The 25,633-nt window shown below is 41.7% G+C and overlaps 1 protein-coding gene across 1 annotated transcript in view; it reads right to left on the reverse strand.

The window, feature by feature from the left end:
• LOC131264741 (uncharacterized) overlaps positions 1 to 24,659 on the reverse strand; it is a 97,967-nt gene extending 73,308 nt beyond the window's left edge. The window contains exons 1-4 of the mRNA XM_058267011.1: positions 24,267 to 24,659; positions 23,783 to 24,198; positions 23,296 to 23,710; positions 22,936 to 23,218 (exon numbers count right to left, since the gene is read on the reverse strand). Of these exons, the coding sequence (XP_058122994.1) occupies positions 22,936 to 23,218; positions 23,296 to 23,710; positions 23,783 to 24,198; positions 24,267 to 24,659 (1,507 nt within the window). The remainder of the gene's footprint in view (positions 1 to 22,935; positions 23,219 to 23,295; positions 23,711 to 23,782; positions 24,199 to 24,266) is intronic.
• Between the last annotated feature and the right edge of the window lie 974 nt (positions 24,660 to 25,633).

Here is a 25,633-nt window from a genome sequence, read left to right on the forward strand (position 1 = left end):
GAAGATGGTTTCGGAGCAGCTTTTGCTTTGTTCACTTCATCACTAAAACTGCTGGTGTGTTGCTGCTGCAGGATTCGATTGGGTCGCGATGTTCTTTACCCCCTCCCCCACCTTAATCATCGCTCTCCGAATGAAATTGGACGAAAAAGTTGCCCTTGACGGTGTTCCGATGGCAAAGCGCAACAGTGTGACGTGGTGAGTGGTGTCACATAATGATAATAAGGTTAATTAATTGAGTGGCATTAAAATTTTCCGGGCACCGGAACGAGGCATGACTTTACGTTAAGCGCTCGGATGTAGTTCAAATATTTACAACTTCGATCGCGCTTCGTACAAGTTGTTTAAAATGAGATTTTAAAGTCCATGTAAAAGGTGTTTTTTTAAATTGCTTAATTCTATCGCTTTTCAGGGCAAACTTTATTTTTCTTAACTCTTAATTCTATTGTTAACTTTTTTGTCAACATTTAGTTTGGTTATGATCCGATTAATGTTCGAGGTGGCATTGAGGTTTTTATTCTTCCGATTTATCAACAGCAATAAATAAATCCCCTTCCCATGGTTCGCCCGGCAGGCAAGAACCTTTCGCATTTTCCATCACATTATCAATTCATCAGCCCCTCCGCGGCGTAATTGTAAATGGTCCATGACACGCATAGTTAATGCCGCTGTAATTGTGAACCATTTTTTGCCTCATATATTTTGCGCCAGCGAAAGCAAAAATACCAACCTCTTGGCGGGAGCCATGCTGGTCAGGGTTTTCCCACCGCTTTCCTACCGGGGCGTGCCGGCGCTTTCTTTTCTATTCCACCGGTGGTATGAATTTGCAAAATGGGCTTTGTATTTTATATTAATTTATCCTTCCTTGTCCGCCCAGCGAAACCGGCTGGAAAACTTCGGCCCCCCTGGCGGCCGATAGGAGTGATGCGATTTAAATGTGTATAAATGTGAGCAAAAACCAAAGCACGGGAAGGTTACGAAGGAGCGAAATAAAAATCCCTGTCTGAATCCCGACCATTCGGACCGACCGACTGGTTTTGGGCCCGAGCGAACGTTTCGTGGCGGGCAAAATGGTCTCGTCTGACATGGTCGGTTTCCGCATTTCGGCGGCTCCGGTGGACCTTAACGAATTAAAATTAATACCCGTAAAACACACAAAAGGGTAATCGGTCTTAATTAAGATATCCCATGCACGGACGCCAGTTTATGCGTGACCAGAACGAAACAAAGGGGACCATAAGGACGATTCTGGTTATTCCGGGTTTCCCATCGCCAACTGGTGCTCGTATATGTTTGACAAATTTGCGTTCGGGGGATTTGTTGAGAAATCGCTACTTTTAAAGGTGTTCTGCTGGAAACATAGGATTGGGATGAAAGTGATAATAATGAGACAAAATGTAATCACCCTAGGTGCATGGTAATGTAGAAACAATTGGTCAATGTTGGATAAAATTACGAAAATATTTATTTATTTACATAATAATTGTTTGTATCACATGTTCGGCCAACTAAACAATTTAATTCAAAACTAGATAAAGCAACAAACAATCAAAATATTGCAAATGTATCCATAGCTTGTCAAAATATCTGAATTGTGTTTCTAGTTGCATTTTAAAACTTTTTGGAGTGAAATGTTGAAGCAATGCTCTATAAATTTTGAATTTATAAATCAACACCTCACAATAATAAGCTGCGAGTGACACTGGCATTCAGATTTATGCTAGTTTCCTTGGGCTATTTTTGCAGCTCTTGAGGTACTAGGCGCCTCCATCGTTAACTGTGGCAGTCTGTGTCGAACTATATGACAACCTTTACTTTCCCATTCACTTGTATTGCAAAAATGTCATTATCTTTTTAACACATAATCGCAGTACCCAATCAATTTTCTTACTTATACGTATTGTACTTTTTCGCATCAGTCCAGGATTGATGATGAAGTATTTTCTCGCGTTGAACAGAAGCTAAGGAAAATTCCGTAGAAAATCGAAGATTCAATTGTGGATTCAATAGCAAGAGAAAAATATTTCAATCTTCAATTGACTGCCTAATCTTGTGCAACTTTCTTAACTTATGCTATGTTGGTTTACATTTTTTTGTACATTTTGAACGTAATTTCTTCTTTATAATCGGTGATCACTAACCATAGTTAAATACAGTCGACTCTCGATAATTCAAACGTTCGATAATTCGAAACTCTCGATAATTCGAAGTATATCAGTAGTCCCTTGGAAAACTCTCACTATTTCGAATAAAAACAATACGATTTGGTACACTCGATAATTCGAAGTAAAATTCAACGCTAGGTTGCTCTCTTCACGCGGTAATTCGAAGCTGTATCCACTCAACTCGCTACAATTCGAAGTTCTGAGCAAGTTGGAATGTAATGGAACGCGTCACATTGCGGGTGCCCTGTAACACTCTGTTGAACGGGGACGAAGATTTTTGCCCGAATTAAACTACATGGTGTAGACGGGCGGACGGACATATTTGGGCACAACTGCTTTGTAGGAAGGTGCACAAAGAAAAGTGAAGAAAAAACAGTTAGCGAAAACGGTGGGTAAAGGCATAGCGTAAATCAATACACGCATAATTATTTCCAGTTCATAACTCAGCAACCTTAGCTGCTTATTTCCTACCACTCTTGATAATTCGAACTCTCGATAAATCGAACTTTTTTCTGGGTCCCTCCAACTTCGAATTATCGAGAGTCGACTGTACATAATTGTCGGTTCAGTGAACCGTGAAATTTTACCAAACGGTTACTGCTTGGTTCCGACTGATTATAATTTTACTTGAAACTTAGCACCACCTGAAAATGGGAAGAAAATTGAATTTTTGTGAGATGACATGGTTTTCGTCAATTATCGCCGTGTTGTGAATTATGAGTTATTTTCCCCAATTTGACAATTCCCTTGTTTGACAGTTGGTAAAAAATGTAATCTAACCGTTATGCGTCGTTTGCGTAACAAGCACCAGATGCAATCCGCAGCGAAGAAATAGGTTAAGACCACCTTTGAAATTGATCTTTTCAACTGTTTTGAATATTTTAAAATCCGTAGGCATAAGTGGATTGAGTTGGGAGGGTATTACTATGAGGAAGAAATTATTTTGGACGAAAAATAAAGAATTTTTAAAGCACATGTGATGTCACATTTTTGCGTTCAGTAGTTATACGCATGTATCGTATTATTTTCATTTTATATCTTAGATTTTCTGTTCGTTGAATCAAAATTGTATTGATTTAATGAATGTATTTTGTTCGATAACAATTAATTTTTGTTGCTTAGTCATTTTAGTCATCTTACCAATGGCGTCCAAGAGAACAAAAATGACGATAAAATACTTCATTTTTTCAGCAATTATCTAATCCGTTGCCACATGAAGAGAGGGCATTAGTAAGGTAAATAATTGACTGTCAAAAAGGGCAACAATTAAATGTTACTCGGTTCCTATGAAAACGTATGATCCCATATAAATTTGGACGATTCCTTTGTTCATCTATTGAAGAATGTGTGTGATCAATTTTAACCCAATATTTCTGCTTGTGCTTTTCCCTGTTCCCGTAAGGCATTCATCTCCCCTATGCGTCTCATTTCATTGATTAATATCGATTCTCGACGTGTGCAAAAGCGCAGTTTAATCGCTTCTACTCTGGGCATAAAGCGCCCTGATGGATGAGTTTCCTATCACAATTAGCGTTGGGTAGTGTCCACCTGAACAAGCCTCAACTGTGTGCGTATGTGCGCTTCCTTTTCCTTTACCGCCACATCGCCTCACCTCTCAATATATGGCCACGATCCAGAACAGATGCTCGACGGACACACGTGGCAATCGTTTGGAAAATGTTTCCGCCGAACTTTTCAGCCTCACCAAAGCATCAAATCAACGATGGTCAATGTTCTACATACTCGTGTACGCTTTGTCAAATACATAGCCACACGCACACTAACATACATGAGACGAAAGACCAGCCGCAACACCACATAAACCTTTCCCATCGAAACAGTCAATCCATCGATCTATCGATTTCGATTCCGGTCTACCGGTGACCAGCGGACGATGTTGCACTTTCTGGCTGGCTGACTGCCTTTTATCATCCTGCTTGTCATCGTCCTTTACCTCGTACATGTTTGCTCACACGCACAGTATTGATGCTCCACGAACCGATGACGCAAACCGCACAGGGGCAGGAAGCTGGCTTTCGGTTAGTTAGTTATTGATACACGTATTTTGTTTCAATAATGGGATGTGAGTTATGTTGTAGACACACCTAATGAATACGAAATTAGTCTTGTGGCGGTTTCTAGTGGCCGGGAAGGTGCGTTTTCTTCACCGCAAGCTTGGACGCATTTGGTGCGCACGCAATTTCGAAGTACAAACATACGTTAGCTGCATAGGCGCTTGCCGGTGTTATTGAGATTGTTTCATTGTGTCGCACCTTGAATGTGTCTGCATGTTTTAGGTTTTATTTGTGTGGAATGCGATACTGTTGTTTCTAATCCTACAAATGTTGGCATTGCGTTAGTTGTGAACACGAAAAAAATGTCCATGAGTATGTTTTGTACAATTGTAGCCCCTTTTTTCATTTTTGCAGTTAGTTTTGGACTTACTCGGATCTCAAAATCTATTTGATGGTTCGTTACAATTATGATTCATTATGTATTTTCATATTTTTAATTTTAATTTTTCTTTCCTGTTTTCCCAGCCCACGATCACGGAGCAGCTCCGTATATCGTAAACATAATTCCAAAGTTCAAAACGCATTCCAAATTAATCCGAAGTTATATGGAACTGAGATGATGTTTAGAACTTTGAAACGACGTAGGCACAACACAACTCGATGGTGTTCCCAACAGTACCATGTTTAAGCAACATTCATTCGGCATGTGTAGCTAATGGCACTTTCGATCGCTTCATAAGCACCAGTTGAGAAGTTTTAATTTTTGATACGTTCTCCACTCCATGCTAGCGTTTCGGCCTACGCTTTTACTTTACATGGACACGATACCACTCGCGAAATAATGGCCCTCAAGGTGTTTGCCGGCAAGTTTCGATGTTTTTCTCGCACCGGAAAATGTTACCCCATCCAATGGGCCAAGGTTTGTGAGGGGAATACGAGCGAAAGAAAGAAGTTAGCGTTCGTCATAAATTATGTTGATCACTTTTTCGAAAGGGAATCATACCGACCGGTTGAAGGGTGGAATAAAAGTGGTGCAAAAAGAGAGGGAGAAAAGAAATTGTAGCCCGAGTGACATTTTCATTTACCAAAAATGCCGAAATGAATGTTGAGGGGAAGAAGAAACATCTCACACCTTGCGGCACGCAATGGTCTCTAGGGGGGAGTTGGTGTCCTAGTTCCAATCAAAAAAATGAAAACGTTCACGCTGAGAGCCGAAAGACAGAAACTTACTCTCCCCGCCCAAAGTAAGTAACATTTTTAACCCGTTACCGCGTTCACCGCAGGGTAGTATTATTTATGACTTTCGAAACCAGCGCACCTCGACCGGAAGGCGGGATGGTTTCGTGGGGCTTCAATTTATTTTCGCCCACTAGGCTCGTCGCGTGGTTCATTTTTACGACTCGTGTGCATTCGTTGAGTGAAACTTCGTTCCCCTTTAGTTGTGAGGGTGCCGATGATTTACGGGATATTCAATGTAAATTTACACTCCTTCGCGGGATGATCGATTTTCTTGGGAGGCTAAATTGGCCATCTGGAATGTGTGAGCCGGTAAGCTGTTTTTTGTGGATTTAGGGTTTTATAATAACTGGATTAATTTATTGTTGAGTAAATATGTTGACAGAATAATCTTCAATATCTTAAATATTAGAATCGGGGTAGTCAGAATATTTGTGAATCAAAAATCTACAGCGTTGAGATTAAAACAGAAACACAATGCGTTTTTATTGTTTTAACGCATAATTTTTCGACGCATCGTGTTCAATGTATCGTTTTCATTACAGTTTTCCGAAAATTCTCTACTTTTGTATTTTTTGCTGTGAACACAAATTTACCAATGGTTCAGTATTCAGAAATCACTGACTACCAAGTTCTAAAATAATAGTTTGGTTTCAAACATATTGATGCTTGGAATTATCCAATCAGTAGTTTATCTTTTAGACAAGATCTTTCAATGACAGAAATATTTCTCTAGTTACGTGCAAAAAACTCTCATTTACAAGGGCCAGTAAAGAGCTACAGCGAGGAGTTGGAGACTTGTAAGCTATTATTGCCATAAAAACATTTAACTTCTGACTCCTGAGAAACCCGTTTTTCATCGATTTCACTCATGCAAGCTCATAAATTGAAATTGGTTGCGAAAATTAAAAAAAAAATGTACCGAAAATTGACATTTTTGTTTTGTAATGAAAAAGTTAGAAAAGAATTAATTTTGTTAAAATATTGGGATTTAACATTTAAATATTCTCCTAGCCTTAATTTTACGCTTAGTGTATTATATATTCATAACTGAAAATATTCTAAAGTATTGTGAGAATTCTGAATTAATAAAGCGAAATAACATACATTTAAAGTTGTGAAAAGATTCGCCAAAATCCAGTCAAATACATCACATGCGCATTATACAAGCGTATCATTCTTGTCGTTCGTTATGAGTTCCTTTCCAAGCCTGAAAACAGCCAACGGCGCATTTTCGTGCAGCAAAATTTCTTCGCCCACCTTCTACGTGCACCTGTGCATCAAATGGCTCGATGGTTTCCGTTTTCCCTTGGCTGTATGAGTCCCCGAGTCGTGCGTATAAGTGATTGTCATTATTACGACTGCGAACACATGTTGGACATGAATTGTGGGCAAAGGTCGCCCGGAACACCCGAGCGTTCATCTTTCGTTCGGTGTCCATTTTTTTTGTTCTCTTTGTACTTGCGGTGACGCGATTCACACGGCGTGCCTTTTCGTTCTGCGCCAAGATGGCGAGCAGTAGCTCACGCCAAAGATTGCCGTTCGTTGTGCCTCCCACAAGATCAAACGGGTCGCTGGTATACTTGGTGTGCAGTGTTCTTTTGTTCGTTCCGCCTTGTTAGATAAAAACCCGCAGCCCACTGTTGCGTTTGTGCGAATGGCCGACCCTTGGCACATAAATTGCACCACATGGTACTGGGAAATTGACAAAGCACATTTATTTGAGTATTTGAACCGAATGGGAAACGGTGGTATCTTTAATGCGCCAAGAAGTCAGCGACAATGTTTTTGTTCCTTCCCGTCCGCTGGCCCATTGTACACGACAGCAACACTCATTACGGTTGTTAAGGATGGAAGGCGTGGAGAAGGGAGAGAAGAAAAAAGAAGACGTATAACATCCCATCATATCCCATCGGCGACGTCATGCATATGACGTCCGTTGGAGACTGGATGTGTCATGCAGCATTCAAACGAGCTTACGGCAACAGGAAACTAGATGAGTTTGTTGTTTGCTTGCCATTCATTTATTGTTTCTATTTTCCCTCTTCGAACAATACCATGTCACCTGTAAAACTACGATATCTCTGTTTACGACACGACAGTCGCCCAAACGGAGACGGATACAAAGACTAGGTACGTCGAATAAACAACAAGGTGGGGGAAAAAACTTATTAGATTCTTTGTCGTAACACTTTTGACGGAGCATTCTTCTTTCTTCCCTTCCTCGCACGTAAAACTCAACCTCATTTATGCAAAATGAGAAAACTTTGCCGCACGACGCTTCGCCTGCACACCGGCCTCGTTCTTCCGCACGCGGCAAGGTAAGGTTGCGTCCAACCGGGCCAATCTTCGCTCCGATAGTGCAAGTTCGTGCCGGCGAAAGTATAACGTAATTTACTTCGTGTCCCAATATTGATAGCTTCCCCATTACTGATCGATGGGTTTTCTTCGGTGTTTTTTCGTGGCTCCAAGGGGCGCGTCGGAACGAATTTCGTCCCTCTCTCACGTTTCTATGTGCCACTGCACCCATTGCATCGGTTCTATCGGAGACGATGCCCCTACCGGAATGGCAATGTAGGATCTAATAAGCACACCGAAACGCTGTCGGGCCACACCAGGTGAATGGATGCCAATGATCGGCAGGATAAGGATCGGGTGGATTAGAAGATGACTTCCGACTCCGGCCTGAAGCGAGTGACGGATATAAAAGGGACGGTGTGTGTGTGTGTTGGAAACGAGTGTGGGCGGTTAATTGAAAAGAATAGTTTATTGGATTCATTCGCTAAATGAACTCCTCGGAATGATGTTATGGATGGCACTAGAAAGTATGCACGAGTACATTTAGCGGTGTTTTGTGTGTCAGAGCGTGTGTGCGTGCACGTCACGATGCTTTATGACCTACCACCACTCACCCTTGTTATGAGCCCAGCATCCACACCCACACCGGTGTGGTTGTGTATGTGTGCGTGTATGCGAAGGTGAAGTGGATTTACGAGCGGAAGAGTTATTTATTTTCATTAAAATGAACTACCATGCGTCTCCATTAAATCAACGGCTGCCAATGACCGCCGTTCGGTTGATCCTACCGTCGCCCGTCACCACGTGGACGGTGGCTTTGATTGAGTTGTATATTACTGGTGTGCCCTTACTTCCGTCCCTCTCTCACCTCTCACGCCCCGAGAAAAACGTACCAGGCGTGTGAGAGGGAAATGCAGTGGGCGGCCATGCGCGACCATTTTGCCAACCCCGGGGGTGCGTGGGGCGACCGTGACGGAGGGCAGCAAGATGAACATTAAAAGGAGATGAAACAGAAGCGCTGGAGGTATGGCACAGTGTACGGTTATTGCGACATAAATCTTTCCATGCCGTGCCATTGCTTCGCTTGCCGTAAGACATTCCATCCGGCCAACACTTGACTCGCCAACGCTTGACACCCGTTTCGCACGGTCAATGTTTGTGCAGATTTTTGACTTGGTGTCGCCCGGGAAAGGTCCTATAAGTTCACACTTGTGTGGACTTTTTCCGTGTTCCTCTTTCGGTTTTGGTTTGGCTGGATTGTTTTCGATTCGATTTTTTAGCCTTGTGTTAAGCGATAGGAGCTTGCGCTTCAGCAGTTAGCTTCACATGTGATGCTGGTACGCCTTTATTTGACGAAGATGGGAAAGTTTCTGTGAATTTACCATAATTCCTACGCTGAACCAGCTCAGTTGCACGATGAAAACCGGTCTTATGCGAGAGGATTCAAAAGGATCAATCAGAGTTCAAAGAAAAATATTTCAGAGCTTACGGTCAGATGATCAACGCTGAGTAGCTTTTCAAAAATACGTCCAGAATACTCGTAAATAGTTAAAAATTACTAAACGTTATCAATAAGTCCGAGTTTTTAACAGTTTTTTTAAGAAACTCTTTCTATTGATGCTTGATTATTATTTGATGACATGCTTTGGATCATTTAGATAGTTCTTTGTTTGTTTCCAACGTACAAAAAAATGTAAATCTATTCCAAATATGGGAAAAGGTTATTGTATTGTGTATTATTTTTTTCTGCCTTATTTGATTATTAGATTTTTTTTGCCTGTATTAGTATTATTATATAACAGCTTATTAGCAATATCCTCCTTTTCCGTGAATTTAAATACACCACACGGCCTCTTTTCATTGAGAAAAATTATGTGTAAGCTCTTTATAACGCGTACTTTGCTTACAACTTCATAGTGTTTTTACTACAAAAAATGTTATTTACGCTCTATTTGAATGTGTACTGATCTTTGTGTTTAAATGGATTAGCGATAACATGAAACACACGCGATTGTATAAAATATACTGTATTCAATAAAATATACATTTCATCGACATGCAAATGCATCGTAAGTCTCTTGGGTTACTCCGGATAATATCGTAACGCAACGTCGAGAAACACATGGTTTTGAGTTGACATTCCACAATTCTACATAACTTGGACCACATGCCGTAATAGAAAATAGAGACAAAAAACATAAACAAATCCAAAACCCCTTCGACCCACCCTTTTGCAGTCCGTATGGTCAGCAGATAGCTCGATTCAACTTTGAAGTTTTCCAACATGTCCAAAACAGCGACCATCGTAACACCAGCCCTGATTTGCTGGGTAAAAGTTAGCAAGCGGAAATGTAGGTGTGAAACGAAACTTTGACACTTTTTCACCACCGGTCGGATCGATCCGGGGCTCTCAACGTCCGGCGCGGGAGGGCGATGCTTCTGCTTCCGGCAAAAAGGCTGCATGTGGCAAGACAAAAAGCGAACAAACATTGTATCAGGCTCGTGCAAAAACAGCCAAACTCCGAGGACGACACAGTGTTCATTTGGCAAAGGATCGAACCGTACTCCTGGTTTCATACTGGATATACACATTTTCGTGTTTGAAAGAGCCCGTGTTTCGTGTTTGAAATGATTGTACTAGCATTTAAAGCCGGGAATCGTATGTTGATTGCCTGCTCATTGCCTGGTACCAAATCCTACTAGCCTTTGTTAAAAACACATAAAATGTTACATTTTTGAGCCTAATGTTTACTATTTTTGATGAAATCCGATTCTGCCAGTGTGAGTAAATTTTTGTACTAACAATTTTATGGTTTTCCACAATTATTTGGCTAGATGTTAACACCCGATTGGGTTGATGTTTCGTGTAATCAAACTCCACAATAATGGAACGTGTGGTAAAGCAATAATTCCACAATAGATACTGCATTCCAATTCAACCTGACATTCCCTACCAACCAACCTCCTGTCCATACCAGGAACCGTTTGTTGATTATTCGGAAGTGTGAAACATCGGTTTGTATGCTGTCTACTTAAAACAAATTTTTGATATTGTTTTCACGCTCGTAATGAACCACGAAGCCAAACTTCCGCATTCCCGGTGTTGGCTGTAGCCTGGCTCACAAATCGGCTCGGCACAAGTTGGACCCTTCGTACTGTGGAATCGTTTGAGCTGATTGTCAATACAAAAAATAAAATACACCAAGCGCAAGGGACCGTACCCGGCTACTCTCTGCCCTTTCCATCCTGCCATTGTTGACATAAACATGGCATGAACTGTTTATCACCCGCCGCGGAGGCATTCTGTCTAGTCGAAAACGAATCGTTTCATTTCAAAATCAACCCTGACAGCGAACCGCTTGTCGAATAAATCAACGCACTGCTAGCTACGGTTTCGGGGTTGTTGTCTTCCGTCCGTCGCGTACAATTCGATTTAGCGGATGCATATCTGCATGGGGAACGATTGAAGTTGAGGCACTGCCGACATGATGAATTGTTGAATATTTGAAAAAAAATAACAGGAAAGACTGTTTCAATTTGGAAAACACTTGAATGTTAAATTGTTATTTTTTCAATTCAGAGCGTATTTACGGTCTGGGCTTACATTCTGTTCAAATTTTCGAATAAGTTCTTTTGAAGGATCGTTTCCTTATGCTGACCACAACTCAACCACGCAGAAGAAAAAGTATATCAAAAAATGTGGTAGATATGGCAAAGAAATTAACATAGACTTTGCTTTGATGCCATTTTATCATTTGAAATTTTAGAAAAAAAGCAAATAAATAAATTCTATTTTATATTATAAAACTTTTTTAATGATCTTATTTTTTAGTAAATGAAATTGTAATTTTACAATAAATTTTTTATTGGTTTTTCCACCAAATCTCACCACTATGCTGTGTTTTTTAGTTATACTAGTCACATAAAATAAAATTCTTAAGATCATAGTACAATTTAGATATAAACGTTCTTAATAAGTACAGATTAAATAATTGTTTCAATCTGTTGATAAATTAAACTAATGTGATGCATACGAATGCGAAGCACGAAGTGCATGCGAAGAACACTCTAGAAAATGTTCTAATGTGGTCAAGAAAGTAGTGTTCCCTGCTTCAAGTATCACATGTAAATCCTTCACCATCATTTACCATCGGAGGTTGCTTCACAAAACTTTCTGGCAAGAAAATGGGAGTAGAACGCGACTAACCGCAACACTCGACCAAGACGTGCACAGCCAAAACCAGGAATGTGGCTATTGTTTGCATAATGAATTACAAATACTAAGGGTTGGGCTGGCCTACCGCGGCTGGTTGGGGTGAAGAGTTGGCAGTAGTGCACAATCAACTGGTTGGAGAGGAGAAGAAGATAAGTCGAAGGGAAAATTAAACAGACCCACCAAACTACTTTCTACCATAGGGTGGGGTATTCTTTTTTTTTTGCTTACTAACAAGATGAATGAAAAGGGAAAAAACCGTGAAAGAAAAGCAAAGACGAAGAAGGATACTCCTTTTGCGGCGACGGAAAGCACATCACTCGTGCGGTCATCTATGCATAAAGCATTCCCATTCTGGTGCCGAGGCTACCTTCGGTCCACCGGGGCCCGGCGTTTGTTGGCGTGGACGGAAGTTTGTCAGATCGAGCAGATGAAAGACACTTCCGCCCGAACGACGCGGAAAACCGCGGTGTGGGAAGGAAGCATGCCGACTACAGGCCACGAAGAAGACAAATGAGGATGATGCTAATTTATCATCCTCCGCCGCCCACTGAAACTCGGCGGGTTTGTGGAGGGAAACGCTTTCGGCGACATTCGCTGGTTGCAAAGACTGTGTGTAGAGGACGTTTTGGGAACCGGCCAGTCGTTTGGTTGAGGAAAAACGACAAAACACAAAAGAAAACACTCTCCGCTACCTTAGTGTGCAAATGAATTCGAAGAAGTCGAGCTTCGAATCAGATTCCGCGCGGCGAGTACACAGTTTTTACGGTTCCTCCTCCGGACGCTTTCGTTCGATCGCACGTTGGATGTTATAGAATTGGCAGGGGAGCTGGACGGGGCAGGATGCGAGTCAACTTTTTATCCACTTCTTTTTTCGGATCATTACGAAAACCACCCTCATCATCAGCAGCATGATCTTATCCACTCACCAAACGGTAAAGAAGCTGCGGGAGCAAAAAAATCGGTGGAAATCGCTCTAGGAAATGGCAAAGGTGGGTGACTGATTTCTGTTGTGCAGCCATTTTTTGCACCCAAGATTTTATTTCGGGTGGCAATGAGTGTAAGAAAATTGTGTAGCATAAAACCAAGAAACTACATGTTTCTGCAATCATTCCACGGGGGAAAAGGAACCATCACCATTCCGGGTAGGTTGACGTTTGTGATAAAGAAGATTGTGTTTTCTTTTACCTTTACCCGGTGGTTCCTTCGCGTTGGTTTGGCGCTGGCGTCGTAGCCTTTTCGTTTTTCCCGTTTTTTTTTGTTCGACTCCCCTTCGCAAATGACATCAAACCGTTACTGTCGATTGCACACTTTACAGAAATGAAACTGTCAGATCTGGGCGAGATTAACCATGAATAATTTACCAACTCCTCGCCGGGGCAGAGTGTTGTCCACTTGTTCGCTCCATTGACTCGTTTTTGCTGCTGCTGTTGCCTTCCATCTACTCGTACCTTTCGTGAAAAGGAAGGGAGAGCGGGTCGGTTGATGTTTTGTAGATGAGTGGAATCTTTATTTGCCGCCTACTCGAGCTTATCCCAGATAAGGCCACTGTCAGCTAATGGTGTATGATAATTCTGAGACTTTTTTTGAGGGATTTCTTTTTCCTGCGGTGTCACAAAAACTTGGAACTTGCACGATCCGTATTCGGTATCGGTCTTACCGAAATTCGGATGCTTCTCAGATTCTTTGCACGATTTGCATTCGAGAGGGGTTTTCCTGGGGGTCATAGGCAGATGGAAAAGATGTTAATTTTTTCTTCCCTGCCCTAAGCATCTTTTAACAGTTACGTCATACAGGTGTTGGCACAGGGTCAGAATTGTTATTAGTTCCACAAAAAAATGATCTCAATTCTACGTCAAACGAACGCCGTCAAAATCATGGGTGTGCTTTTTTAATTAAACATCAAAAGCTTGAAGGTTACGGTTCGTGTCAGTATCGTTCGAAGAAAACAAATACGAGCTTTAAAAATGAACTACTCCATTAGACCTGCTTTCGTGGGGTAAAAGTTAAAAGGATTGTATTTATCCGTGTGAGCATACCATCGCATAAAGGAAAAGCTTTTCCATCTTTTTCGGATCCATACACCATATCCTTCCCCTTTTCCGGGACGCTCCGGGGCCAAGTACCATCCATCGCACATCCATCGTCCCGTGGTGGATCAGTTTCGTTTCGCTGCGAATGATTGACGGAGCATCATCGGATGAGCATCGTTAACATCAATCCGGAAGTTGCTTAATAATTTTTGAATGTGATCCGACCGCCTCTCCGCCGTCCTCTACCGGATCCTCGGCCCTCAGTCTCAGCCTAAGCCGCCCTCCGGACGCTTCAAACGAAGACGAAGCGGCTGGCAAATGTATGCCACCGAAATCATACTCGACCCGCAGCCGACCCGGCCCGGCCTGCTTTGGCATTTGGAAAATTCCCATTCCAGGAGCTCACATTCCTTGGTCTCTTCCTCCTTCTCTTTCCCCTTGCTTTCCCGAGGACATTCCTGAGGGACGGAAGGCCTGGTTCGGGCACCACATTCGTAGAAGATAAATGGATTTCATCCGTGGATTGATGATGCTTCGCTCTTTGATGGCCAAAGGGGATGGCTTCCATGCTTCTCGTGCGTCTCACGAATGCCACCGAAGTGTGCAGAAGAGAAAAGGATGCGTGAGTATGTGTGGCGTGGTGTATTTTCAACAAAAACTGCTCCTTTCCGGGACGTTTTTGGAACGCGCAGATGGGTACGACAGTCAAAACCTTTCACCTTCACGTCGCGCGAGTCTCCGGTTAACCTTTCACTGGCGGGAACGCTTTTAAAGAATCCGATCCTTCCTTCACTCTCCTGTCCCCTTTTCCACCTTACGGAAAAAGAAAACCGAGCGGTGGAGCGAAAAAAACCCGGATGTCAAACGGTGGGTGAGTGAAATGAAATTAGCAAACAACAAACCGACGACGCATTGAGCTATCGCATCGGACATGATTTATTTGTGGACTTTCACCGAGCCTGAGGCAGCGCAGGAAGGAACAAATGAGGAATGGGAAGGGAAAAATAACAAGCACACATTCCCATATGAAGTCGTATTCCAGCGCGAGTAGGCTGCCAATGTTGTAGGTCGGAAGGATGATGAAGATGAAAGTGCCAGCAAACCGTGTGACATTGAGACAAAGTGAATTAGATTAGAGACTTTATCCAAAGATCTGGGACTTCCAAGGGGGAGGGCTCGCTGACGTTGTTGCCTGAGGGCAATGGTTAGGGGTGGGGCTCGAGAAAACCGATTACGGATCGAGTTTTCTGCTTGTCGGGATTTTCAAAAGGCATTTGCAGAAATGTGCGCTTCCGTGTGGGAGTCGGAATTCGTCGCATATAATGGCAGGAACGAAGCGGGTGATGTTGTGGGGGAATGGAAATTGAAACATGCTTTCTAATAAAACGACGGTCGTCTTCATTTCGTTTTAATGCTTACTTTGTGATTGATGTACGCAGAGCGGAGCTTGATACCGTCCATAAAAGCCATGTTAAGTGGAGTTTTGTTCTGTTAATGCTGTCCGAGAGTGGTGTGTTTTATTTTATGTTGCTCATGTGAGGCAATTCTCCGGCGTCTAACCGGATCTATTTCACACTCATGATATTCTGATGGATTACACATTAGGCTTTTTTAGGTATGTATAGGTATAATAGTATTAGTAATAGAAATCTACCAATAAATTGGTTTCAATTTTATATAAATTCCACTTAGTAAGTTGAGTTACTGTTTTTTCTCTTAAAAACTCGCGATCCATACATATGCGTAGCATGATAAATTTGTATATATGTCCTATGTTTTAAACCGTTCTCACGTTTTGAATGTTGATTCTACAAACATGGTTATGGGTCCACCTAGATTTTATGACATATTTTCTCAATATGTTTTATTCTTCTACTTCTACTTCTTCCGTATATTTCACTACTCTCCGTTTAGGTATCGAGCTATGTCGGTTTATTAAAAATGTCTTATTAGATTGAGTTCAAAATAATGATTTTATAAATGAATGAAAATACAAGGAAAATATTTAATCCGTTAAAATAACATGCATACCGTTGGTCAAAGGTTAGCTATATCAAAACACAATATTTCAAATGGATATGATTTGATCAAAGCGTATGGTGTACTTTTTACGTAATGCAATGGTCTATTCCAAGTTTGGTTTGTAGAAGTAATAAGTAACAAAGTCATAAATCGAAATGAACAAATTTAGCAGTTTTTTAAAACATTAGTACACAATTAGTGTACCTTTGATAGTGTGCGTTTTTCTTACTTTGAGTTAATGTGGAATGTGTTGAGCTTATTTAATTTTTGATCCAGATTTAGTATTGAACAACTTACAGCGTTTTACATCTCACCTAGCAACCGCGGCAGTGTATGCTGAACATCAAGAATGATAGCCTACTGTAGAGTATTTGATGTTGAATCGCAAAACCCATAAGTGGCAACAGAAACGGGTTAGTAGAAAAATCATCACTTTCTAGGATCTACCAGAATGAAAGTTGTCTCATGGATGTTTGAAGTAGAGACGACCAGTTGAAAGGTACTGGATAAGGTAGGCTATGATCGCTTTTTCGCATCAGAAAACTAGCGCGAATCACAACAATCCTCGCAAAAGTATGTTTTCGACCGGAAAGCGATTTTCCCCTACTTTTACCTGCACCCCTCGACTGGTCGTGCCTACTTCGAACATCCACACGACAACTTTCATTCTGGTAGATCCTAGAAAGTGATGGATATTCTACTTACCGGTTTGTGTTGCCACTTGTGGGTTTTGCTATTCTACATCAAATACTCTACAGTAGGCTATCATTCTTGATGTTCTACATACACTGCCCCGGTTGCTAGGTGAACTGTAAAACGCTGTATTCACAGTTATGTGTCACGATTTTATTTATGACTTGTCTTGATATATAATTCCTCCAAAAAATCATCGTATTTCATGGCAAATTGTGCAGCTTACCCAACGGAGAAGAATGTACCAACAAACTTATTTGCCTCGCAAACTCATTCGACCTGCTTCTAGAAATTCTGCTCTCAAATAATTTAATTTTCAAGTTCACTTTTACCCCCAGTACTTTTAACCTCAGAAATGTTGGTGGAATCAACTACCGAGTATGAATTTTGAATTGACGACTCCCTTCTGCTCCAAAATTTTGCAATGTGTGTAGGATTGTTGGTAGAAGGAATTTACAAAATGATGGCACGCAGAACCCACGTTGACATTCGCTAGAGTGCGCAGAAAAAATGCGAAAAGTTATAAATTCACATTCAAAATTCTGCGTTGGAGGACTTTGTAAAGCGAACTTTCGAACTTCCAGCAACAATATTTTCCAACCCCAATCACAAGGATACAATTTTACCCCGATAAAAGTTTCAATCTGTTGAATTCTATGATTGACGGGAGGAAGACCCTTAGTTAATGCAGGTTATTCATCTCACTTGTGACGCTTTTTCGAGGGGTTCGCCTTTTTTTCACCGTTGGATAACACCAACATGATGAACATTAGTGACCAAATGTGAGGGTGAAGGATGAACTCAAGACTTCCGGAGCTGTATCAAAGCGTTAACAGTGAACCAGCGGACTACGAAGCAGACACTGACCACAAAACAAATGCTCCTGTGCTGCTATCGCACTGGCATAAATGGCATAAAATGTAAATTTCTCTTTCCAAGCCGAAGCAGTTGAAACCCCGGGAGCTAAACACGATGTTGGGTACGTGTGTTCCGGACAGTGGGCTTCCGGGGGGTAGACGGCTACTGTCGACGATTTTCTGATCTAATTTTAGTCAACTCCTTTTTGCGTCCCTTTTCACCCACGGCGGTGAGCATAGCGAAATACCACCCGCGGTCTTGATGGAGGATTCAGCACACGTGTGCTTGTGTCGAGGGTGGCGTAGTAATGCAATATGTGTGGCTTTATGATGTTTTTTTTCCTTTTGGGCCGGAAGGAAAAAGGGCTACCATTTGTGAATGGCAAAGCCAACAGTCAACTTATATTTAGTGAACTAGCAGTGGCTGTGGAAATAAAACTTTGTATCGTCGTAGTTTTTTGCGTGGATTGCGGTTGGAACGAGTGAAGTGAAATGAATTTTAATTTGGGCCAATTTTGTGGGCTTATTTTTTATTCGGTTAGTCTTACTTTTGTGCGAGGTTTAGGACCGGCGAGCCTATCGCCGGCGGCGCGATAACGTGTGTATCGTACGGTGCCGGTCGATGTTGACACCACCGTCTTTTGTCGTCGGTGGTCGTTGCGGCTCGTTGCTTGCGACAAAGTTATGCTGCCGTCATGCCGTCGCCTGTCGAGATATTTTGCTTCATATTAAGCACAATTTAAACTTTGTTATGTAAAGTATTTTTATTTCGCTTGCGGTGAACGGCCAACCCGTGAAGCGGATGTAGGTTTTGGGCGAAGCCATATTCGGGGGTTGATTGAGAAACGTAAAAAAAAACACCCACATACAAAATTGTTCCCAAAATGTCACCCTTTAGGCCTATCACAAAATGGCCGAAGGTTGGTGGCCTAGGATGGGTTGATGTGAAGGTTTCTTTGGGGTTTTTCCTTTGTTGCTGCGCATTTTTTTTATTCATTTTGAACTGTGTTAAAAAAGTGGGTTCCTTTTTACAGGTACGCCACTGACCTATTTATCTAACGAACGCTCTCTAATGCCTTACATTGTGTTAGTCAGTGCGTAGTTCCGATGAGTGGTGTGAGAATTTTACATCTCGTTTCATTTATAAGATGATGGTTTAGATTTGGAATTATTTTGAAATTATATTTATTAACATACAACAGAACAAAATGTAGTATGTAAACAGAACAAAAAAAAAAGTTGTGAGTAGACTAAAGATCTTGTATGTAAACAGAACAAAAAAAAATGGAAGTAGACTAAAGATCTTTTTCAGCTGAACTTTATGGACATATGGCTGTCACAGTCGGTCCTACAGCACGAGCCCCTGCATAGGAGCTCGTGTCAGAGTCGGTATGCCTCTGAATACGAGTAAGGGAACAAAGTGTTCGACTTACACCGCGTCCACACGGCATAGTAGCGTAGCGATTTTGACACTCCGTCGTAGTGTAAATGTTGGTCGAGAGGCTTTAGCCACGGCCATAAAAAATAGTTGACACTACGACGGAGTGTCAAAATCGCTACGCTACGATGCCGTGTGGACGCGGTCTTAAAGTAGGAGGATATACCCCGTCTCGCATAGTGAAAGAAGAAGAAGAAGCTGAACTTTATGCATGTTTTTAATACATATTTTAGTGAGCGTATTCCCTTTATTGTAGATGGTTTTTGCTCTTTTAAGAAATTATTTGGACGGCTAGTACATACTCTCACTAAGCTTGAACAATACATAAAGTAGGATGCGATGAAATGTTTCATAGAGTCCATAAATGCAAAACAGTCTATGTGAAGACGTATTTTAGGATCATTTTATATACGCTTTGTAAATCGCACTGCTGGCCTAGCAAACGATAACCATCCGGAGCTCATGGGTCTATAAAATTTGGGTATAGTACAACTGCAGTGGAAAACTGCCACCGTTCAGATACAGTTTAATGAACATTTCTGGTCAATATTGAGGCGAAACGGAAGATACCGTCTCCCGTCTATAGCATACCATCGCACGTTTAGATTGTTCTTCGTACACCTTCAAATGCGTTGAGTTTACGATTCCAAATTGATCCATGTAGTCAGTAAGGTGAGAAAATGGCCAACCATTTCGGGCACCGGTCGTTCCTTTTGGCTCGAATGTCGGATTTCGCCAGAATCGAGGCAAATTACGGTGTAAATCATTTCGTTTTCCTGGAAAATCTTGCTCATATTTAACACATGAGTGAGAGCTGTTGAACAGAAAGACATGATATGGGCCAATAAACTAGGCAGCTCAAATGGAGTAATCTTGTGGGAAACCAAAATTCCTCAGAACAATATGATCTGACGAGATTCAGCCAGAAACGCAGCCAAATGTCCTGGTATCACTTATTGAAGCGTTACCAAAAGTAGTTCAGATTACTCTGAAATGGTCTAAAGCGAGACGAACGGATTAACTAATTTTTTATTAGTACTGACGTTATGATAAATGTTTGAAAAGTATATTCCTCGATGCAGCTTTTTTTTTGCATTTCCAATCCAGCGACATAACGTCAGGAAAACTTGTTCTTGGTTTAAAGTTTTTCATTTAACTTGTGGTTCCTTATTCTGGTTCGGCAGTATGCTTTCAACTTAGCAAGGTCTGATTCTTTTGTTCTTATGACTCACTTAACTAATTTATAAATAATCCAGCTGTACTATAAAATACAAAAAAATGTAAGAAAATGTATTTATTGAGAGTGGTATGATTTTTTGAAAACTAAAATTCCGAAAAGATAAAATTCCGGAAAGAAAAGATAAAGTTTTTATTACTTGGCGCTTCATTACCGTTATGATTTCGCTGTGCCTTCAGTAAACTATCATCGACTTCATAATCGTATTGATATGAAGGAGAAAAGGGAAAATTTCTAAAGCAGAACAGAAAAGGTTTATATGAGCTGTGAGACATGGGTATGAAAGGCTTTCACCATTGATGTCACTGTTCGTGCCTGCTCAAGGTTCGAGCCGAGAAGCATCCAGCTAGTAATCACACCAGATCAGTCCTTTTCGGATACTCTTTCAATTCCCCCCGCTCGGATGATATGATTTTTCCCATTCGAAACATGAGGCGAATCTTGGCGGTGGGTGAGAGGATGCAATATTTCATGGGAACCTGATTGGCTACAGCTCTGTGTGTCCTTCATGCTTCGGCTGCGAGTCTTCAGCACAGAAAGGGAATGTGGGATTTCCTGTGCTTGCTTACAAATATACTCCCCCACAATCACCACTACTACCAGTTCGCTCGTCTTCCGGCGTTTCAAATACAAACATACAGTCATAGAAAACCACCCATTATTCATTCGGCAGACCAATTCATTCCATGAATAATTTATGGAAAAGTATACATTCCACTGCTGCAATATTTTCCGAGTCAGCATCTCGAGAGCCGAGTTTCTCCCGTGTGCATTGATGGGAGTGAAATGGTGGGAGGGGTTGGTTTAAAGTATGCTTGTTTGATGCTTGGTTTTACCCTCTCGATCAGTGCGGTGTAAGGTTGAAGTGTAACCACTTTTAAGCCGGTTAGCATATGTAGTGGGTTTAATGTTTTGAATGCTGTTGTCTATTTATGTTCTGGTATAATGTAAGTTTAGGTTCAACGGAGCAAACTAAATTTTATGTTTTTCAAAATGATTGAGCATTTAATTTAAATTAGTCGAGAGCAAATTTTATAAGATATTCGATAAATAAATTGATATAAAGAAAAAAATTCAATTATCAAAACGTTATGAAACAAAAGTAACAGTTTTTCTAACATACATCATTTATTATATTCAGATGTTGGTATAACTTCTAGGAAGTCCATAATTGACATTCTGATAGATTTGCAGCATTCTATTTTTATCCATCTTGTGTAAAGATACAATCATCATCAAATATCGAACGAAAAATTTTCAAACGTATATTCATCGTAATTGAAATAAACTTGTAAACAGTGTCACACACAATAAACTTGTAAACAGTTTGTCTTCGCTGTTTTTGTCACTTATTGATAGTGCTGCTTCTCCTTTGGATTCTATCCCACCGTTTTAATATATAGGCTGGGCCGAAGTAAGATGAGTTTGTAAAATTTCAATTGAATATTTAATCTTATCTTTAATCAGCCTACAGCTGCTCCCACTCATAAATGTTTAGTAATTTAATGGGCTCAGACGTAATGTAAGAAATGATGTTATCTCAAAAAATAAATAATATTTTGTTTAATTTCTTGATCTATTACAAGGTTAGTAGCACTGTCTTAGATTTTTGCCAACAGGTTTGGGAAACAAATGATTCAGATGTTAAAAAATGGGAAATATCCCACTGAAAAATATCGATTATGGTATCTGAAGAGGCAAAAATGTCAAGGACGAAGCTTATGATGTTTTTTTGTTTCCTCTTCCCCATACCTCACGATGCTTAGCTTCCAAATGTCTCTTGCGCTCTTCTTATTGTTGGTTTTCAGGAGCGAAAGAAGCTCTGAGCGATGCTCGACGTTCTCTGCATAAATTATTGATGCAAATAATTCACTGTCATATTTCGGATTTAATGAGAGCATTATTAGTGGGGAAATATTTTATCCTTATCTAGCTATTCGCCCGCCCCCGTTTGTCTCGTCTGGCAAATAATCCACGGAATTTGTGCTTTTTTGACTGGTTTTTCAAATCGTTGGGCTACTTTAACTTCTTGGAAGAGATAACTTAGCTGTGTCTCTCTTCCCGACTTACGGCCAGGTTCCATTCACATACCGCTCCGATGGAAACCGCAATGATAAAAAATCACCATCACGAGAAGCATGCGAATGTTGGCTGAAAATTGTTTGTTTGCCAAAACCACACCAAACAAGACGGCGGACTCCGACTGAGCTTGCAAGTGGCAGGAACTTCTTCCTTTGGCCCATGTCTTGGCATTTCCCCGCGGCAAACGAGGTAGAAGCGTTGCGATGGGCCTGGGGAGCAATAACAATGTGTAATTTGCATTGTATTTGTGGGCGTGCAGGAGGCGACGGCTGACAAAGCAGCTCATATATTTCATAAGTCGCGGTTTGAGCTCCCTTTCCGACTAATCTAGTCCATAAATTGTCACCCGAGCCGTTTCCTACGACACGCCACACACTGTTGCGCCAAAAGCAAAAGAATGGATTGGTATTTTTACTGCCATCGAGGCGCCAAGGATGAGTTTAAAGAGGGTGCCCGAGTAAAGTATCACTTTCACGTTGGGTGTGCTAGGGATTGAATGATTTGTTTGGAGTAATTTGAAGCCAACGAAAAAAAATTATCCAAAATATATAAAGGGACTTTAATTAGTTGTTTTATGACGCCAAAGTTAAATCTTTTTGTGGAACCAGCGTGTCGCTTGGGAATACTCTTCTATGAAGTTCGTACATACTTGCTGCCGTTCGCCAGATTTTTATTCGGTGCGTTTCATCTTCTGTAGCTTTGGCCATCCGTGTGGGATTGGATTTCATTGTTTGTTTTGCGTTTGTGCTTAAAATTTTCCTCACCTTCGCTCGAAACTCTTGGGTGAGGCCACACTCCCGAATATCCACCTCTGCAATTTGTTTGTTCTCCAACAGCACTTGCACGAGCTTTTTCTGCCCCTCGGGACTAATTGGAACGCAGTTCAGCGTAACCCTTCGCAAAGGCGTGTGGAAGCTCATGAGTTGTATGGTCTGAAAGCGATTGAGGATAGAACGGAAAATGCACTAGAATGCCCCAAGCAGACGGAAGTTCAACAAGTGAGGCATACCCGAAATGATCCCTCGACGCCCATCAGACAGCCGGTAAAGTTTAGTTTCACCAGTTGTGGCGTGCCCTTGATTGCGCCACCTAGAATCAAAACTCCCGACGCTCCAATGGGATTGTAAGAGAGATCCAGCTTGTCAACAACACCCTTATATACGGCAAGCCCGGGGCAGAGTTGGTCGAGCTCGAGTGCGTCAAACCGGTTGCCGGCAAGATCCAGCCGCTTCAGCGTGGGCCCGAAACGGCTAAGGAATCTTCCGAGGACAGCCCCACATCCATTGCCCAGCTGGCAGTAGCTCAAGCTCAAACTTTCCAAAGGTAGGTGGGCGAAACTTTCAACCAACGTGGCTAATTTCTCCGCATCCGTTCGACTGCGGCTAAGTGTGAAACTTTTCAATTTTCCTAGTTTTCGGAGCGCTCTGAAAGTAATGAAAACCGAAACTGCATCGTCCGCTGCACAGGTAAGAGGATCTGCGGTCAATTATTCTCACATCACCAGGTTCTCGATGTCTGCCAGAGAAAAATGTGTCCAGTGGTTCGGCCGGAACACAAGCGAAAGCGAGGTAAGGTTGTCCAAGTGGCCAAGTATGGCCAGGGATCCGTGATGGCAAATAGCATCTGGAGGATTATACATTTTATACGCTTCGTACTCTTCCAAAGGTTCTACCGACGGGAATGGCATCAGCTGCTCAATACTGAGGTGCTCTACGAACGGTGCCGCCTTTTTCACAGTATCTTCCAGGTCCTCCAATTCCCAGTATCGTGGGTCTTGCTGTTCGATCAATTGCGCTAGTTTCAATTCAACTCCAAGACGCTTCCAGTCGGTGTTTATGTTTGATTCGCATTCGTAAAATGAGAGACCATCTACCGAGCAACACCACACGACCCGTCGCCAGAACGATTCGATCTGCAATGGAAAGGGAAGAACTTGGTGGAAACTTGCATTTACCCAAGTGGTAATTTGTATTGACTTACTTGTAAATCGATAATTTTCAAAAGGTGCAACTGTGTACTCAGCATACTTCCAAATTCATCCCTTTGACAGCACGACATACCGGATGGTTCGGGGCCGCCGTTAAAGTTGTCAACCAAAAATTTCACAACAATCGATGCCAAGCGGCTCGGTACACCCGAGTCACCTTCTGGCGCAGCAGCCTCAGACTGAAACGGACGACCCTTTTTAGCGTCCCGAAACGTCATATGTTCAGCGAAAAGGGTACGACTGGCTTCACTCGCAAGCCGCTGCGTTTGAGTGGATGGTGTCCATACATGTAATGCATTCGAAAGATCCCGCTCAGCTCGGTTTACCACCAACTGAGGCACTGTTCGTCTTGCTGCTGCCAGGTGCGAGAAATTTGTATCCGACATGTTCGTTCACTTTCAGTTCCGGAAATATCGTAATTTTCTCCAATCTTCCGTTTCAGGAAACAAATGCAGTACAATTGAAAATAAGGGATATTTTGGTATAGAAAGATCAAGAAAGGTTTGTTTTGTAAAAGGAAAGTCACTGCAGCAAGTGCCTACTGGGATTGCTCAGTTGAACTTAAAGCAATTCCATGGCTGAAGATGTAACACATGGCACAGAGTAGCACAAATCCCCGGATGACCATCAACAAGGTAAGGCAAGGGACTTCTCAACCATCTTGTTAGATTTTAATCAGCCCTTATTCACATTTTTACCAGCTGACGGGACTTGCGGGCGACTTTGTGTGGAAATCGTTCGCTTGGGCTTAACTCCGCTTTCGCTCAACCACTGTTCCGAGGCTATTTGGAACTCATGGGGATGAATTAAAAAAAACTTAAGCACAACCACGCTACTCGTGTACCTCACCAATCACACGCGGCCTCAGCAGCGCTCGGGAGTTAATTTTAAACCATATTTTATGGTGACTATAAAGCAAAGTTGCTTGCTGTTCGGCTCAGTCATAAAATAGGGAGCTTTTTTAATTAATTTTTCAATTTCATCCCCAACGTCCACGGTTCAACGATGGATAGGGACGGAGGGACGTTTACCGTTCGATGATGGATATGAAAATGACGCGCCGATGTAAAGAGAAAATCCGTTGCTGACGACACGGGGCTAACAATTTGGTCAAGTGGAACCGATTATCTATCCGCATAGGCTCGGTTTGAAAACCGAACTTTTAACTCCTTTTTAGTTTGGTATACAACCTTCTTATGAACATTCGGTTCACTTAAGACAAACCTTAGGAATTTTTTCAATGAGTAGAGAAACAACCAAAACTTAAATCTTTTCTTTCTCGAATTTGTTTGTTACATGACAGATCGTTGTATATTTTCCACGCTTATTTATAAATTTTCTATCTTTTAGAGCAAGTCCG

This window comes from Anopheles coustani, chromosome 2, assembly GCF_943734705.1.
Source record: "Anopheles coustani chromosome 2, idAnoCousDA_361_x.2, whole genome shotgun sequence".
Lineage (NCBI taxonomy): Eukaryota > Metazoa > Arthropoda > Insecta > Diptera > Culicidae > Anopheles > Anopheles coustani.